This window comes from Electrona antarctica (assembly GCF_951216825.1).
Source record: "Electrona antarctica genome assembly, chromosome: 11".
Classification (NCBI taxonomy): Eukaryota; Metazoa; Chordata; class Actinopteri; order Myctophiformes; family Myctophidae; genus Electrona; species Electrona antarctica.
Window position 1 is genome coordinate 27953442 of NC_136792.1, and position 18758 is coordinate 27972199.

At 41.2% G+C, this 18758-nt stretch overlaps 4 protein-coding genes across 4 annotated transcripts; 1 reads left to right on the forward strand and 3 right to left on the reverse strand.

Moving 5' to 3' along the window:
- Positions 1-1206: 1206 nt before the first annotated feature.
- Positions 1207-2127, reverse strand: LOC306932087 (P2Y purinoceptor 13-like; the record flags this gene model as incomplete). The annotated part of the gene is made up of 1 exon (XM_079513790.1): positions 1207-2127. One exon carries the CDS (start codon positions 2125-2127, stop codon positions 1207-1209), a length of 921 nt encoding a protein of 306 aa, XP_079369916.1.
- A 29-nt stretch (positions 2128-2156) lies between these two features.
- On the reverse strand, positions 2157-5709 carry LOC306932088 (P2Y purinoceptor 13-like; the record flags this gene model as incomplete). The annotated part of the gene is made up of 3 exons (XM_079513791.1): positions 2157-2165; positions 2854-2904; positions 4798-5709. The coding sequence occupies 3 exons, from the start codon at positions 5707-5709 to the stop codon at positions 2157-2159; spliced, it is 972 nt and encodes a 323-aa protein (XP_079369917.1).
- Positions 5710-7700: 1991 nt separating this feature from the next.
- p2ry12 (purinergic receptor P2Y12) lies at positions 7701-13370 on the reverse strand. Its single transcript, XM_079513654.1, has 3 exons — positions 13248-13370; positions 12344-12613; positions 7701-10453 (listed from the first exon to the last, which is right to left on the reverse strand). The coding sequence occupies exons 2-3, from the start codon at positions 12599-12601 to the stop codon at positions 9626-9628; spliced, it is 1086 nt and encodes a 361-aa protein (XP_079369780.1). The 5' UTR covers positions 12602-12613; positions 13248-13370; the 3' UTR covers positions 7701-9625.
- Positions 13371-17199: 3829 nt separating this feature from the next.
- LOC306932089 (G-protein coupled receptor 151-like) lies at positions 17200-18351 on the forward strand (the record flags this gene model as incomplete). The annotated part of the gene is made up of 1 exon (XM_079513792.1): positions 17200-18351. The coding sequence occupies one exon, from the start codon at positions 17200-17202 to the stop codon at positions 18349-18351; it is 1152 nt and encodes a 383-aa protein (XP_079369918.1).
- Positions 18352-18758: the final 407 nt, after the last annotated feature.

The following is an 18758-nucleotide window of genomic DNA, read 5'->3' on the forward strand; positions in this document are numbered from 1 at the left end:
GCACACGCACACGCACACGCACACGGATAGATAGTAAGATGCCATTTGTTCAAACTTCAAAGTCTTTTTATTGGTATTTTGGCAAAGCAATATGAGACAATAAATAATATATCATCCATTCAAAGATCTTACTCATACAGACACAACCTTATTACATTATTGGACTATTTTACACACTAAAATGCCATGCAAAGAATGAAGAAAGAGGAACATAGAAAAAAATTAATTGTTTTTTAGGTTTGAAGTAATAGGCAATGGAGTTAAATTATGAGACCGTATCAGCAACATATCTAATTAATTTATAAGCACCCAATTTCTCCAATGTCAAATGATAACACAAAACTATTAAACCATAACTGAAGGTTACCCACTAACAATGGGTGAGACCCAGATTCATAAGTAAGGTGCCATTTTGAATATTAAGAAAAGTTGACCAACTTATCTTAATTCACTAATTCTCGTATTTCATGTATGACACACTTCCATGAAATACCATACTGTAGGCACAAGTTTTCCTTTGTTTGGAAAAGTCAACGCAATGCAAAGCACAATGTAAATATCAGAAAATGCCCTGGACTGTGGTGTTGTGGAAGGCACATCAGTGGGAAGTGTCATATATTCGTTGCTGTCGGGAGGGAACCTCCCAACTCCATTTAGGAGGTTTTGCATAAATCAGTGCTATATTGAACACCATGTGTGTCTGTTACAACGCTACAACACTGGCCCTGGAGAACATTTGACTATTTAGCATACATATTTTTTAAACTAGCTTATATTTAATTTTGTGTTTGATTTTGTTTCAATTTAACTATTTACAAATGTACAATTTATGCATTTTGCAGACACTCTTAATCCAGAGCGATTTACAGTAAGCAAGGAAAACATAAAATAGTAATCTAAGGGGTAAACCAATAATTTATCATCAGTCTAAACAGTATAATATCAAAAAATCAATAATATGACATTGAAACTATACACACTATAGGATGCCAGGTCTACAAATGACCTAGCATCTATCATAATATGCTATCTAAATTACATTGTAGCCTTTACATAAGCCTGAAAGGTCGAGGCTAGGGCAAGTTACTTTAATGAATGGCACACTTGAGCTAGCTATGTGGAACATCAATATGTTCTACATGTACATAACATCAATCATCACCCTCTTTATGGTGCAATGTTCTCTGTTCTGCCTTCTACAGCTACTTATGGGGATCTGATCCCCATATTGTTCATCATAGATATTAGTTTCTCCCTGAACTCTCTACACAGGAAGAAATAGAGAAGTGGGTCCAGGCAGACATTTGTAGTGGTTAGCCATTGTGTAAATGACTTGGCAAACTTGGCCCGGACTTGAAGGCAGCCCTTCTGTCCTTTGGTCTGTAGCAGAGTGTATGGGATCCGCACTATGTGGTATGGTCCGAAACACACTAAAAACAAAACAAGAACCAGGAAAACTCGCAATTTGGTCTTCTTCTGTCCCTGGCTGTTGGTGCTCCCAGAGTTTCTGAAGGACTGGATAACCTTTTTAGCTATACAGATATAACAAGCCACAACCAGCACACTGACAAACCAGAATAAAACATTCATGACAATGATTATGCTTTCATGGTACTGAATTCCGGCTGGTCCTTTTAGAGACATACATGTGATTGTGCCTGTGTAATTGGCAGGTTGGTCAGTTAGAATCATATTCGGTATAGCCATACATCCAAACAGTATCACCCAAACCAGGGCGGCCATCAGTTTGCCAAAGATAAGGTTCTGGCCTAACAATTTTCCGCATGGTCTGACGATCTTGAAGAAGCGGTCCAGGCTGATGAGACCCATTAGAGTGATACTTATATACATACACGTGTAGAAAACGACATCAGAATAGCGGCAGACAAATATGTGCAGCTGGTGTGCTTCACCTGGAAGATCACTGACAGCTTTGATTAGGAATGTCAGCGTCATGAGAAGGTCAGCAGCTACCAGGTTCTTCAGGTACACCATGAAGGTAGACGTGGACCGGAGCCGCAGGGAGACCCAGGCTGCTACCCCATTGGTAATCAGAGCTATAGGGAATATCAGGAAGTAGACGATTGTGATAGCCAAGTAGTTGGGGTTGAAAGTGGCACACTCCATTTGGCCATGATATGTAAGATTAGATGTCATCACTGCACCTGAGAAAAATGGACAGAAATATAAATTAAAAAGTGGTTAAAAATATATTTGAACTACTTGTCGAGCCATAAGAGGACTTATGGAATGTGCTTACATTCAATGTTGCCGGTGGTGTTTGCCGTTTTGAAAAAGGCAATGAATATAGACTTCAGCTGGACTCAAAAGCAATTTATAATATATAAACTAAAAAGTAATGGGAAAAACTGGTTAGAGCATGAAACTGGACTGACTGACGTTTTTCCACAATGGCATTTGATGTCATTATCAGTTAACACACAGGGCTAAGTGTTATGGATAGTAAGATGTCTATTATTATTTTTTTAGCTACCAGATTTGGTTCAAATTCAATTGCTTGTTAATTAATCGATTTGTATCCATCCTTGACCTTGACATTGAATTTTAAAACACTATTACAATATAGTAATATATATAACATAAATATTCACAACTTCATGTGACATTTTGAGCAATTTCAAATGAATCAATCAATATAAAAAACTATATACTAAGTTAAATTGATACAATTGCCAATATTGGATTTAAATATATGACTGGTCTGACTTATAATTTACCACATGTGTGGTGTAACCACTATACAATCAAACCCCAGAAACACCTTGCAAAACAACGCTACTACTTGTTCAATATTAAGAGGATTAAAAAACAAAATATTTTCAAAAAACTTACAGGTGGTACTGGAACTTTGTTCACCTTCTTGAGCAGGATCTCAACTGAGGACTAATGATGCAATCACACAGCAGATGTATCACTGTAGAACAAGCTTTACTGTAGAACACGCTTTACATTTTCATAATGTGGAATACAATATTTCAACTGTGACCACTTCGTCCGAGAAGATGCAAAAATAGGAAAATTAACTGGCCCTTGCCAATGCCATGATATATTTGTTAAGCCCTCATATTGTATCTGAATGTAAACTGAAGAGTGGACCCACAGGACAATAAATGTAACAGTTCAACATAACTTAAGCTGTGAAAATAGTTAGTTTCATGTTTTTTTTCCTTCCTTTTTTATATATTTTCAGCTACATTTTCAGCTTAGATAAATACTGTGGCCAGAGTTAGATACTGTAGACACATACGATAGAAAGTACACACAAATAAATGTGATAAAGTATTATCAACAGATCATTGAATCTTGAGGATTTTATTCACACTCAAGTCACAATTATTTGCACAACATATAGAGCGTCGCAGTCCCGCCCCCGACGAGGTCCCATAGGAAATAATTCCCCGTTCATTTTCCTCATAGACTTTTCAAAAAGTTTTTATTTAAAGACGTTTACGCCGCGGACAAAGCCAACTCTTGTTGTGATCTGCCCAAAACATTGTGTTTATTGTCATGATTTGTCACAACAAGAGTTGGCTTTGTCCGCGGTGTAAACGTCTTTAAATAAATACTTTTTGAAACGTCTATGGGGGAAATTAATGGGGAATTATTTCCTGGGCCCTCGTCGTTCTGAAAGGAAAGGAGGGGGGACTGCAACGCTCTATAGACAACACAAATAACAGTTCAACATCACAATGGGGGACAGACAGTAGACTGACAGGAAATGGGGGAGAGAGATGGAGGAGTGACATGCAGTAAAGGCTGTCGGGATCGGGAGTCGAGCCAGCGGCACACTGCCAGACTCGGGCTACCGGCCAAGGTGCCTGCTACAGGCTGTACAAAGCCAACTCTTGTTGTGACAAATCATGACAATAAACACAATGTTTTGGGCAGATCAAATAATTAGTTTTTCTTCTTACTAATTATTTGATCTGCCCAAAACATTGTGTTTATTGTCATGATTTGTCACAACAAGAGTTGGCTTTGTCCGCAGTGTAAACGTCTTTAAATAAATACTTTTTGAAACATCTATGGGGGAAATGAATGGAATGGGGAATTATTTCCTTGTCGTTCTGAAAGGAAAGGGGGTGGGACTGCAACGCTCTATAGACAACACAAATAACAGTTCAACATTACTTCTAAGCTGTGAAATTAGTTGTTTGATATTTTCTTTATAAGATCAACTTGGTCAACTCTGGAGCTCTCTGGTGGAGCTGTTTCCCCCACGACCCGACTACGGATAAGCGGTTGAAGAGCTGTACTGTAGTTTCAGTAAGAATTTCCAAAGCGCATTTACACTGTTATCTACAGTATACTTTGTAAATAGCTAGTTAGACGTACAGTAGTTAGACGTAATAAATGAACGGATAATAACACAATAAACGACAAAACAATGGTGTTTCAAATACAATTTATATCATGTATAGTATTAAAGACATTAAATACTTAACACAAATATTATTTACTAGTATAGATTTTAGATTATCAGAATTGTTTAAAATTGAGTTCTTGTCTAATCTATAGGATTCCATAGTGGACATGTCTATCTGTTTAAGAGCAATAACAGAGTGCGCTACAAGTCAAGTTTATGGAACACAAGTCCACTGAAGCATAATGTGTGTGATACACACACGCACGCACGCACGCACGCACACACACACACACACACAACTCAAAGTTAGACATTTTCTACAGTGCAGTAGTTTTAGGGTTAGGGTTAGGGTTAGGGTTAGTTATGTCTGAATTGAATGCGGCTCTGATAGCTTTTAGAAGATTAACTACTTTGTCTTTGAACTCTCTGCATAAGTAGAGATACAGAAGTGGGTCCAGGCAGACATTAGTTGTTGAGAGCCAAATGGTAACATAATTGGTAATTTGTAGCCACATGTCAGGGCAGAATTTGTCCTTCACTTCATGAAGTGTGAATGGAATCCGTACTATGTGGAGAGGAACAAAACATACAAAGAACACCAGGAGAACCAAGAACACTCTCAGTTTGGTCTTCTGTTTCCCTTGGCTGTTGTTGCTCCCAGAGCTTCTGAAGGATTGGATGACCGTGTTGGTGATGCAGATGTAACAAACCATAATCACCATGCTGGCAGACCAGAAAAGAACGTCGACAAATATTACAACACCCTTGTGAAGACTCAGCCCATTGGGACCTTTTAGGGACATACAGAAGTCTGTTGTTAGATTGCCGGGGTCCTGGTCTGTTAGAATCATGGTCGGGAAACCTGTGGCACCAAATATCACTATCCAAGTCAAGGTGGTGGTCACATAGCTAAAGATCAGACTTTGACCCAACAGCTTGCCACAGGGTCTGACAATTTTGAAGAAGCGGTCTAGGCTGATGAGTGCCATCACAGTAATATTCACGTATAAACAGCAAAAGAAAATTACGTAAAAATAACGACAGGCAAGCACTTTTAACTGGACTTGTGCTCCCGGGAGGGAACTGGCTGATATTATAGGGACTGTCAGTGTCATGAGAAGGTCAGCAACTACTAGGTTCTTCAGGTACACAATGAAGGTCGAGGTGGACCGGAGCTGCACACAGATCCAGGCTGCTACTCCATTCAGCAGCAGTGCTATGGGGAAGATCAGGAAGTACAGGCATGAGACAGCCACGTCAACTGTGTCATAGTTGAATGGAGGGCATTCAGTGGAGGGAGATGATGTGTTGTCAGATGTCATGATGAAATCTGGTATTAAGACAGAGACAGAGAATACATTTAGTTATTAGTTTAGTTTATTTCAATTGAGGGGGAAAAAAGCAAATAGTTAAAAAGGTTTCTTCATAGTTTCGTGTCAAAACCTGCAAATCAATCTAGCTAAAAACATAAACATCGTCTTTACACCTGTACATTTAAGAGTATTTTAAACTTAAGAGTAACATTCAACTATTGATAGGATTAGAAAATATATATTTTTCAACAACTTACTGTACAGGTGGACTGTAGGTAGCCCTACTGAAACGTTGCTTTCCCTCTTGAACACGACCTCACCTGAAAACGAACTCAAACAGCAACTGCATTAGGCCTACTGTAGAACAAACCCCTCTAATTTTCCTAATGTGCTCATCTGTGACCCATTGGTCCGGACCGGCAAAATGCAAAAATAGGAAAAAAGACTGGTCCTTAGCCAATGCCACCCACAAAAGATTTGTTAAGCCCTTGTATTGAATCTGAATGCCCCACCACAGAAAACCAAAACATTGAGGATTTTATTCACACAGATTTAGTGGCATTTAGTTATACAAAATAATACAAACGATGTCAGTCCATTTTGTTTTAGAAGTATCTGTATCTGTAGTTTCACCTCAAAGTTAGAAATCAGATAATTAGATAGACAGATCAAAGACAGATAGATCAATACATATGATGTTTTATATGCCATCAAAGCAATATTTTGATATAGACAGGCAAAGAAAAAGGTGTAAAAATGACAGGCAATAACTTGACCTGAAGTTAGTGACTGACATTGTCAGTGTCATGAGAAGGTCAGCAGCTACTAGGTTCTTCAATGAGGGTCGAGGTGGACCGGAGCTGCAGACAGAGCCAGACTGCTACTCCATTCGGCAGCAATGTTACGGGGTTATAGGCAACGGCGTCGTAGTTGAATGGAGGGCTTCAGTGAGTGGAGAAAATGTGATTATAGAGAATCAGTAATTATTAAGTAATAATACGAATAATAAAAAGTATAAACTATTTCTTCATACATTGATGTATCAATGTCTACTGTATAAGCACATGAATATCATATCTGTTAAATTAAATTAAATGTTCAGCTAATGAGACAATTAATACAAAATGTAAACTTATAGGTGGTACTAAAATGTGGTCAACATTTATTTGATCATGATGTGGCCAACTTCAGTGGAAAACAAACTACTGTATGCTACACAGCAGCGTTAATACTGTGAAACAAACACCTTTCATTTTCCTAATGTACAATACAATATGTCATCTGTGACAAGTCAGACGCTACATCTGGCATGATGCAAAAATAGGAAAAATAGGTAGCCACAATGCCAGAATATACTTTTGTAATTGTTAAGCCCTCATGCCCTAGCCTGGCTAATAAGTCAGACTCATATTACACCGTTTTCCAAGGCAGATTCACGTTTGGCTTATTAGCCTGCAGGCTACTCGTGCCCTGTGTCAGAATGTAAACAGAACCCTAGCAGCAGAACCCGACCAAAACAAAAGCAATGGAACTGTAGGATTTTATTTACACTAAAATGTAGTGACATTTAGTTATTCAAAAATCATTATAGACACGAGCAAGCCTGTATAACGTCATTATTATGCTGTGAAAGGAATTGATCACCTTATTTATAAACTTGTATTTTCAGCTGCATGTACGAACTACTACTGTAGCCTAGTTTAATCAGAGATGTCTCTGCTGTAAAGTACTACTGTAGCTAACTATCTAGACTGAGACAACTAAACAAACAAACAAACAAAAAAACAAACAAACTTGCAAACATGATAGTCCCTTTAAGATCAATAGAGGGCACTACAAGTCAAGTTTATGGAACACACAGAAGCAAATTGTATTGGCCTATTTATCCCTGCTTCTATTTTCTGACACAAAATTTGTAAATCAGGGACATCTATGATAAATTATACATAATCACCTCACAGACTAGGAGAAAAACCTGTTAAATAAAACAATACACTCAGATCATTCAGACCTTTTAGGGACATGTTTTATTGAATTGACGGGTCATGGTCAGTTAGAATCAGGGTTGGGAAACATCCACCTCCAAAAATCACTAACCACATCAAGGTGGTTAACAGCAATAAACAGCAAAAGAAAATTACATCAAAATTGTTACTGGCTGATAAAGGGATTGCCAGTGTCATGGTCAAGTTCTTCACATATACAATGAAGGTACATAGATGTGGACCGGAGCTGCTACTCCATTCAGCAGCAATATGGGGAACACCGGGAAGCAGAGGCAGAGACAGCCACATTAACTGTGTCAAAGTTGAACGGACTAATGGAGGGCGTTCATGTTGCTAGGTGTCATTATATAATCCGATATTAAGACAGAGAAGTTCAGTAGGCTTAATAGTGACATTATACTGAGGAAGAATTATATGGTTGCTTATATCTGACCTTTGTATTTTGCCATCACTGATGATGCTTGTATAATACATTGTGATATTTGGTCGCTGTGGGAGCCTGGATGTCTCCACTGGGCATAGTATAGTTTATGTTATAGCCTATCTTGTTATGGTCCAGTTGTCCTTGGAGCAGCCACATGCAGTATAACTATGATTTCTGCCTTGCACTCTTGGCAGAACTACCATACCACTGACCTGAATGTATTTGTAACATGATATCATGGGTATACAGTGTATTGTGCTTCTACCCATGATATCATGTACATAAAGCATAAACATCACCACCTGAGAATACTGTCGACTATTTGCCTCATCAATTATTGAATGACACGCAGCTACTCTGTTCCATTCAGTAGGGGGGGGGGGGGGGGGGGGGGGGGGGGGGCAGGCAGAACACCACCAGCAATCAAACACAGATGTTTGGTCAAACCATGTGGTGGGCGGCCTAAAAAAAAAACAAAAAAACGACCAAGCATTTATTTGATTGGTGTTTGATACGTGTGAGTGAGGCGTTTGTAAAAGAGACGCAGTCTCAATGTGTTTTTACTGGTTAAATAAAGGTTAAATAAAAATAAAATAAAAATTGATACATGTGAATGAGGCCTAACTCTGTTTGACCTGGAACGGAGCCTTCATTAGTATCTTCGGTAACACCTGTGAAGGAAGTAGGGAAGGGATACGAGTTCTTTCCAAAATGTCATTTGTGCATTGATTTGCATTGTTCAAAGGTTGGATATTTGTTTTCGTCACCTGAGGATTTGAATGTATCCTGGCAACTGATACTGACACCCTTTAAAGACAAACTCTCACCTCGACAGAGGTCTGTGCTGTGTAAGCACATTTTGTTCAACAACATTGTTAGTCCATTTATATATTATGGACTAACATGGTTTGTTTCTGCTGTTGTCTCTTCTTTAGCAGGATATGTTATGGCAGACATCACTCGACAACCTGGCACAGTTCTGGCTTTAAATGAAAAATATTTATAATGTCGTTTTGCAAAGAATACATTGATTATAATGAATGGAAAAACAGAATGTGTCCATTAGTTTGATAATTTTGCTGATTATATTGATAAATGCATAATGCTGTTTTGAGAAGGCAAGCAAACATGAATACCTCAAAATATCAGGTTCAGTTTAAAAATAATAATAAAAACATTAATTTCACTTTCGTTGGGGCACCTGCCAGCCTAACGGTCCAGGCGCATACCACATATATTCTCAAATGCAGCTGACAGAGTGTAGTAGATTCAGGACGACCTTTGCTGCGTGTCATTCCGTCTCTCTCTCCCTGCTTCCTGTCCCATCTTGCAAAGACAACATATTCCCAAGTAACATTGATTAAGACTGACAATACATCAGTGATCTATCTACAGTACCACCTCTCGTGTTTAGTCTAAGGGCTGAATTTACATTTCTGCTGACTCTCCACAGCAGGGCAGTATAGTCTTGCACATGCATCCACTGTCTCTCTCATTAAGTACATACAGAAGACTCTGCCAGTGGGGTGCCAGTTGAGCTGGCTTCTGACGCTCTTCCTGTGAGACAGCTGCAAGTGTCAGGAGGTAACTGCAGGGTCTTAAACAGTGTGACCCTGAAGGACTTGCAGAGGAAGAAGTAGATGAGAGGGTCCAGGAGGGAGTTCAGAGATGACAGCCAGAGAGTACTCTCTTTTAATTGGAAGAAAAACAGTTTGAGCTGGCAATCAAAGCGACGCCCTTGCGTCTGGCTCAGGGTGTATGGCACACGGGCGAAATGAAAAGGCACGAAGCAGATGAAGAACACGGCTAGAACCAGGAACACATTTGCACTCACGCTTTTCTTCCTTGATTGACGTGGCCCTTCGCTTGGGGCCTTGCGTACCACTCCCCCAGAGTGACGGGCCTTAGTGCGGGAATACAATTCTTTGGTTATGAGGACATAACAGATGATCACAGTCACCAGATTCCCCCAGAAGATAACCTGACAGACGTGATTAACCACCACGTGCCAGGAAAGACCAGCGTCCGTCTTCAGCTCGCTGCACTTGAAGTATGGCGAGGTGGGGGTACGACTTGTTAGGAGAACATTGGGCAGACACAGAACCAGCAGAAAGCCCCAGATGACCCCAGAAAGGAGCTTTCTACGGGTCAGCCGTGCTGTGTTAGTTCCCCTGAAGGGCCAGAGGGTCTTTCTGCACCGGTCGATGCTGATGAGGCCAAAGAAGAGGATGCTCACATACATGGTGAGATAGAACAGTACAGAGGAGACTCGACATACAAATACACGCAGCCCAATGGACGCCATGTTGGAGTCGGACAATACCTGGAAGCACACAGCATTTGGATTTTATAATCATATTGTTAAACTCTTATTCCACATTGGTGACATACAGCAATGGTGCACAAAGTGGGGTCCAGGGACCCCCAGGGGTTCTTTAGGGAGTTTCAGGGGGTCCCCAGCTAAATGATAGACCCTTATAGGTCTGCTCTGTAACTCGGTGTACAAATGGATGGTTCCATTTGGTGTACAAATGGATGGTTCCATTTGTACACTTACGTTAGGTAAAATTAGCTTAAATTGTGGCAAATCTGGAAAAAAATGCTTACCACTAGCTTTCTTCACAGATGTGTTCATAAAGGTGTCTACTATCACAGAAAAAATTGTTCCAAACTCCCTTGGGAAACTTTGTGGAAGCCAATCAAAGTTGGGGTACCCAGAGGGCCTAGGTGTAGGACTAGTAGCATGCCAAAGTTTGTGCTATTGCCATTGAGAATAAATTGGACTCAGAAACTACAAATAATTTCAAATTTTATTTTCAGGCAAACATGTCCACCATAGGATGAACCTAAATATGTTTGAATGGGGTTTCTAGGTGTACGTATGTAGGACTAGCAGCATGCCAAAGTTTGAGCTATTGCCATTGAGAATGCATTTGGCGTTTAAGTTAAATAACTCCGAAACTACAAATAATTTCAAAGTAAAACATTCCAGCATGTCTCCACAGTAAGCTGAATTATAAAAAGTGTGAATGGAGTTTCTAGGTGAAAGTGCTTTTTTGATGTGCCAATATCTGTCATTGAGCCCCATTGTGAATTTCTCAAATTTGAAAGCACTATATTTCTAAAACTATGAAACATTTCAAAGATTTCTTTTCTGGCAAACATGTTCACCGTAAGATGAACCTAAATAGGTTTGAATGGGGTTTCTAGGTGTAAGTATGTAGGACTAGTAGCATGCCAAAGTTTGTGCTATTGCCATTGAGAATGCATTGGGCGTTTAAGTTAAATACTGGGGGGGGATCATATTTATTTCCCCATAACATGGCATATTAGTTATTACGCATGTCTGGGACATACAAAAGCAGACAATTTTATGGCCAGGGAGTTTTTACTGAAAGGTAATGGCTGGAACGGATTCAGCACCCCAAAAAAAACCTATTTACACACCTCACAAGCTCATATTGGCCAATTTGACATGGTCCTGCATTTATCCTAGGCTCTCCGGGTACCCCAACTTTGATTGGCTCCCACAAAGTATCCCAAGGGCGTTGGCTTGGAACACATTTTTCTGTGATAGACACTTTTATGAACACATCTGTGAAGAAAGCTAGTGGTAACTTAAGCTAATTTTACCTAACTAACTCAGAGTTAAATTAATATTGATCTTTCAGTATAAATTGGGGTCCCAGAGATGGAAATGCCATTAAAGGACCACTTCACTACTTTTCAACCTATCTTCATATAATAGGTCCTCACTAATAATCATGATAAAATGGAACAATTTTTTTTCTACTCTGTGTCTCATAGGAGGGCTGTGGGCAGTTCAGTCCACCAGTGACTTGATTTTTTTAAACAAGATATTCTTTTACAAAAATGTTAGATTTTTATTATCGTGAGAACGATGGCTTCCATTATCGCATTGCAACTTTTCAGGAATAGAAAGCCTGCAGTTTCTATTAGCTTGGATTCCCCATCGATGATGTCACTGGTGGACGGGTTTCTGAACTGCCCACATCCCTCCTATGAGAGACAGACTAGAGTAGAAAAAAATTGTGGCATTTTATCTTGATTATTAGTGACCTATTATAATGAAGATAGGTTGAAAAGTGGCGAAGTGGTCCTTTAAATAAGGACCCTTAGCCTGTAAGTGTCAATTTGGGGGTCCTTTTGAGAACCACTGCCATACAGTAAATTGTGTATTATTTTGTGTTACCTTGAAGGGGAAAGTGAAGGTCATGAGGACATCAGCCACAACAATATTCTTCAGGTATATGATGAAGTGAGACCGTGAGGGGATTCGTAGAAATACCCACACAGCCAGGCCATTGAGTGACAGGCCAAACAGGAAGAGGAGTGAGTAGAGAACAGGAAACACCACAGTCTTCAGCACGTTGTCACGGGAGCACGTGATGTTGCTGTTGCTATGGTTCTGATGGCCAGGGAAGAAGGGGAAGCTTGCATTTCTGTCCATTCTGCAAGTTGTCTGAAAATAAATCCAGAGAAACCTGTTCTTTATTCATTCTCCCAATGACACTTTTTGAAATATACATTGAATTGGAGGTTATTGTTATTTATGCCACACTTTGTGACAGAGCTTTGACTGTTCTGGATTTATGTTAATAAACGTTGGATAAATGCTGCATTGGTTAATATTCATAAATATTGCCAATTCACATGTGAAATGTAGTTTTGAAATTGTAAATGCAAATATTCCTGTTGCCATCCATCTCTGTGTCTTGCCACCTGCCCATCACTTTTACCCCCAGAGGTTTCAGGCCCACCCTTAGCTTGTTTGTCAAGGGTTCATCTCTTTAAAGGGGAAGGCTCTCCACTTTATGTAAAGTGTCATGCAGTCAGTTTTGATTGGTATAGCACATTTCAACAACAAGGCAATTCAATGTACTTTACCCAGAACATGAAACAAAAGAAACACAATTATCAAATGACATTAGGATGCATAAAACAAAAGTAAAAAATAGATACTGCATTATGATAAAATTGAAATAAAAACAAGTAGAATAATTGAGTGTCACAACGTGTCAGTTCAGGACCCAGAAGCAGACGGCAAACAGATCAACTAGTCCAGTAATACTTTAATGAAGGAAGAACAGGCTTACATCACTTGATGCAGGAAACCATCAGGGCAGGCAAAGACATGTAACATCAACTAGGATCTGGCAGTGAGTGAACAAAATAAGGAAACAGGTGAGTTATTGTTATCAGGCAACTGCAGGGGCAAGGCTGACGAGAGAATGGAGACAGGTGTGTAACTGGAGACAGGTGTTGGGAATGAGGTGAGATGGTAATGTGGGACAGTGGGAGTGGACGGAGCAGAAAGACAGAAAGCAACAGAGAGAGAGAGAGAGAGATAGAGAGGTTGTTATTAGAGAAAGTAAAAGGTCAGTGTAATTTTTTTTTAATTTGCTGCTTTCTTTCGTTTTAGGGATTTTAGCTGTTTTTGACAGGGGGGCGGGGGCATTCGAGCATGAGGCTAAATATGTATTTTTTTACAAAATTTTATAGCGATTTCTTTTTTTATTATTTACTATAGTCCTACTAGACCCCAAGAAATTACATCTGGCCACAAAAGATCACAGGATCTACTGTGGCTTCCCCCCAGTAGGCCTCCTTCACAATCAGTAGATCCTGTGATCTTCTGTGGCCAGATGTAATTTCTTGCGGTCTAGTAGGACTATAGTAAATAATAAAAAAAGAAATTGCTATAAAACTTTGTAAAAAAATACATATTTAGCCCCATGCTCGAATGCCCCCGCCCCCCTGTCAAAAACAGCTAAAATCCCTAAAACTAAAGAAAGCAGCAAATGAAGAAAAATGAACACTAATCTTTTACTTTCTCTAATAACAACCTAAAACATGAACCTTGGTTGAAAAAAACTAAAGTTGTCCTTTAATGGGATGAGTTTGCCAACAGCAGTCAAAGATTTACTTCATTCTTTGTTTTGTTTTTATTTTTTATCATGCGTCTGAATGCAATGACAAACGTTTCGGCTATCCAGCCTTCATCAGTGTCTGATCACACACTGATGAAAGCTGGATAGCCGAAACGTTTGTCATATCTGTGGTTTGAAATAAAACTTTTTCAACCACAGTCTTGGTGTGTGCGACCCATCTCCTTGATCCTGATATGTTGTAAATCGGGTGGCGCACCTACAGTCTGAGCGCGGTGGTCATATGAAGATTGATCAGTACATACAACTCAAAATGGGTGAGATTTACAAAACAATACAAGATAAAATTCTTTAAAAAGAGAAATGGTTGTTGCCAAATATTATTCGAGTACTGCATGTCTTGATTATATGTGATTTAGTTTAACTGACCTCTTTCTTTTCATTCCACTACCATCAAGTTCCAGCTGCGTCCCATGCAGCAGAGCGGCCCAGCAGAGTCTCTGTCTGTGGGCTATAGGCTACAGTCTGTCTAATCTGTGGCTGTTATACAGAATGTTACCATCCTTTATAGTGGGAGGTGTGAACTCTGACATTTCTTTTTTTCTCTTCTGCTTTCTCCTTACTAGTTCCTGTGTTGAAGAAAGAGTGTCTGGCCGTCCGGATCCAGATCAACAGGAAAAGAGACTTCAATCCTCTTTGCTTTTATTGCATAATCAGTGTTTTTCTGCAAGGCTAGCTGTCGAAAGTGTGTGTGTGTGTGTGTGTGTGTGTGTGTGTGTGTGTGTGTGTGTGTGTGTGTGTGTGTGTGTGTGTGTGTGTGTGTGTGTGTGTGTGTGTGTGTGCGTGTGCATGTGCGTGTGCGACTTGAAATATTTATAACTTTCATAGAATGGAAGAGGAACGGTTCAGAACACCATTGAAGGTAAGTGGGGCAGAGTTGCTGGAGCCCATCCTCACTGTTGCGGCTGTAAGGCTGTTCAAAAGGCTGAGAGGGGCTAAGCATGAGAGTTTAGATGCATTCGTATGACGTCCACGCAAAATAATTCAGGTCCACTCCAAGCCATAGTTTTGACCATTTATTCTTCTTCACAGTTAAGTACAGCAGTTCCCTGCGATATACTATTAATACTACCGTGGGCGGTCAACAGAAAATGTCGGCTCCAGCTCACCCCCTCTCCCCAACTCTAAAATAGAAAGTTCAGTATCCAGCTGCAAAGGTTGGGGTTTAGTCCACTGTGGTTTGGATGGATGTTGTAGAATGCTGAGCTGTCTTCCAAAAACATTCTCACTTCAGTTGTTCTTCTGCAGGTGGATGAGGGCGATGTGGATCTGTTTTTACCAGTAAGCAATATGGTGGGGGTCCAGGGTGGGCAATAACCTGCTACTGATTACCTCCTTGGCATGCTTCTGAAAGCATTTGCTCAATGGGAGTGACGGCAATGCCTGACTTTTAAGTTTGTTACCTTACTTACTTTATTGGAGCACCAGGACAATGATGGCTGCCTTGAAGCATGAGTGGAAAGTTCCATTTGAAAGGGAAGGGTTGTACAGGTACAGGTACAGGTACAGCTACATGTCGATGTCATGATCATGCCAGACAGTTGTGTGACGTCACACAGTATGCTCTGTTCTTGATGAATGACCCTTGCTCTCTGGCTCCTATGCACTTTAGTCAGTTCCTGTGTCTGAGAGAGAAGTGGCAATGTTAGCAGTATGCACTTCCTGAACGTTTCTCCCCTGCAAAATGTGACTTGACTTGTAACTTATTTGTGAGAAATGAGAATACATGTGTACACATGTGCCCATGTTGGCTTATTTCTTACAGTGTATATGTGCAGTGGATCAGTGATAAATATAGTTTGACTTTGCAGTCCTGTCCTCTAAACCAGGGTTTGGCAGCCTTTTTGACATGAAGTGCCATGTTTTCATTTTCTTGATAGTCAATGTGCCATATCAACATTAAGTTGAATTATGTAATATTTCCAACTTAGTTTGATTGTCCATATACGTAACCTTTTTCTTCTTTAGAAGTATTTCCTTTCACATCAGGATGTAATGATCATTAGATAATAGCAATATCCCACCTGGCACCTATCTCCCAGACGCCCTCCCCAGTCAGAGTTAGGAGTTATGTGCAGGTTCTAATTTGTTTTTAACTTTACCTGACTTAACCCCTTTTTTGAATATATATATTAAAACAATTAATAATAATAAAACTCTCAGGATTCAGCATCTGGATTTCATCAGCACCACATTAGACTCTATATAAATGCACCAGACTGCTATAGCTGCTATACTGCAGTTTGAACAGTTTAACACTGTCTGTGTAATGCCCAAGACTTTTTTTTTCCTATAGCACCTTTCAAAAACAAATGACAAACAGGGTATACCATATTATTCCCTCACGGAGGCTCACCCACGCTACTTGCACGGGCCCATGCATGCACACATATACACATATACTACCGAAGTAATAACCTAATATACTGTATGTGTATATATATATTAGGGATGTCCCGATCATGATTATTTGCTTCCGATCCGATTCCGATCATTGATTTTGAGCATCTGCCGATACCGATTTTTCCCCAATATTTTATAGAACATGGTTATACCATATCATAATAGTATAATTGCCCAAATCACAGACAATAAATCCAGTCTAATATGATATGGATATAATATTGATACAAGTGACAAACTCGTTCTATGCTTGTTAGTGTTCTCTCTAATCATTGAATGCGTCAAAGACAGCAATCACTTTGATACCTGTCAGAGGGGGGAGGGGGAGTGTGTGTTCCCAGCATGATCTTGCTGGGCACGTAATTGCAGGGTCCCAGTGCCACTGTAGATGACGTCGGCTGGGAATAGCTGCTGTCAATCAAACCAAGTCTTTATAACGGCGTGCACACAGATCAAGACCGGAGACAGACAGACGCCAGCGCTGCTGCGATCGCTGATTATCCATCCATTTGCTGATGTGATTATTACCATCAGAGTTTTTGAGGTTACATTATTTAGTAGCGTAATTGATTTTTAATTACCATAATCTCCTGGTGAGACCCTTAAGTACTTTTCCTGCATTCTTTTTTATGTTAATATACGTATCTGGCTATACTCTTGCCTCAGTTTCTATTAGTCCTCCATGTCTTTGGCTGAGATGGACAAGCTCTCCAGTGGTACCAACATGACTGTGATGAACAGCTCCATCGACAGGTGGCCCTTCAACGAGCGAGGCTCCAGCGAGCACCTGGACCCCTTGGAGCTGAAGATACTCGTACCAGCTGTGCTGGGGGTCATCTGCGTCGCAGGTCTGGCGTGCAACCTCACCGCCATGGGCATCCTGGTCTACTGCGCTCACAAGGGCAAAGTCTCCCTCATCAACTCGCTCATCTTCAACCTGATGTTTGCCGACGGGCTGGTGCTGACGTTCGCCGCGCCGTTCCGTGCCGCCGCCTACTCCGAGTCCAGCTGGCGGCTGGGCTGGGCCGTGTGCAAGACGGCCGACTGGTTCCTCCAGTCCTGCATGGTGGCCAAGAGCTTCACCGTGGCCGCCTTGGCCGAAGCCTCCTACCGGTACGTCTCCAACCCGGACAAGCAGGCCAGCATCGGCATGGGGTCCATCCTGGTAGTGCTGATGTCCGTCTGGATGTCCGCCTGCTCCGTCACTATGCCACACTGGCTGTTCACCGCGCTGCAGCGGGACGAGCGCCGGGGGCTGGTGTGCATGATTGCTGTGCCCCCCAAGGCCGGCGACTTCATGTCGGTGTATGTGAAGGCGTACCCCCTGGCGGTGTACTGCGTGCCGCTGAGCATCGCCCTGCTGTACTTCTGTAGGGCGTACGTCCGCTGCCACCAGCGCTCCAGCAAAACCCTGAACCTCTGCACGCAGAACAGGTCCCGCAAGCTCACCCTGCTGCTCTTCGGCCTCACCTTCGCCATGGCGATCCTCTGGCTGCCGCAGTGGGTGGTGTGGGTGTGGGAGAGGCATCTGGCGGAGAGAGAGATCCAGGGAGCTCATCCCCATCTCCACCCTCCTCCGCTCCTCCTCTCCCTCTCCTCTCAGCTGCTCGCCTTCTCTCTGTCGCTGGTGAATCCCATCATCGTCCTGTCCCTCTCCGAGGAGTTCCGAGAGGGCTTCCGCAGGCTGTTCAGGCGGTTCACGTTCCGCAAGCAGCATCTGCAGAGCCCCGGACCCCACCGGACCCCCACCTTTCAGCATGTGCCTCGCCCCAGCCCGGAGTCGTCCTCGCAGGCAGACGAAAATGACCCGGTGCCCTGGGAGCACCTAGACAAAGTAACGGAGAGGTGAAACCATTTGATTGCACCATTTGTTTGTCTACTGATCTTATTGGACAGCGGAGTCTTCAACTTTAGAATAATGTTACGTGACCAGTATTCTGTAAAACTGTGCTGAATATAGTGACGTCTTACTGTATGCGTTTTTGAAATATGGTAATAATGTGGTGCTAGATTTAATTGTTTTATGCAAAAAATGAGTAATACTGTATGCCTTTGTGTGGGGCACTTTAAAATCGGATCACCAGTGATATCTGTTTAATTAATGGATGTGTACATTTATTACATTTTGCTGACATTTTTACCATTGAGCTAATAGAGCCTGCGTGCTTGCTCAGGGGATAAATTGAATCTTGACCATCATTGAATCATGTTGTTTGACACGGTCTAAATGTCTCAATGGAAGAGCAGGGAGACTAA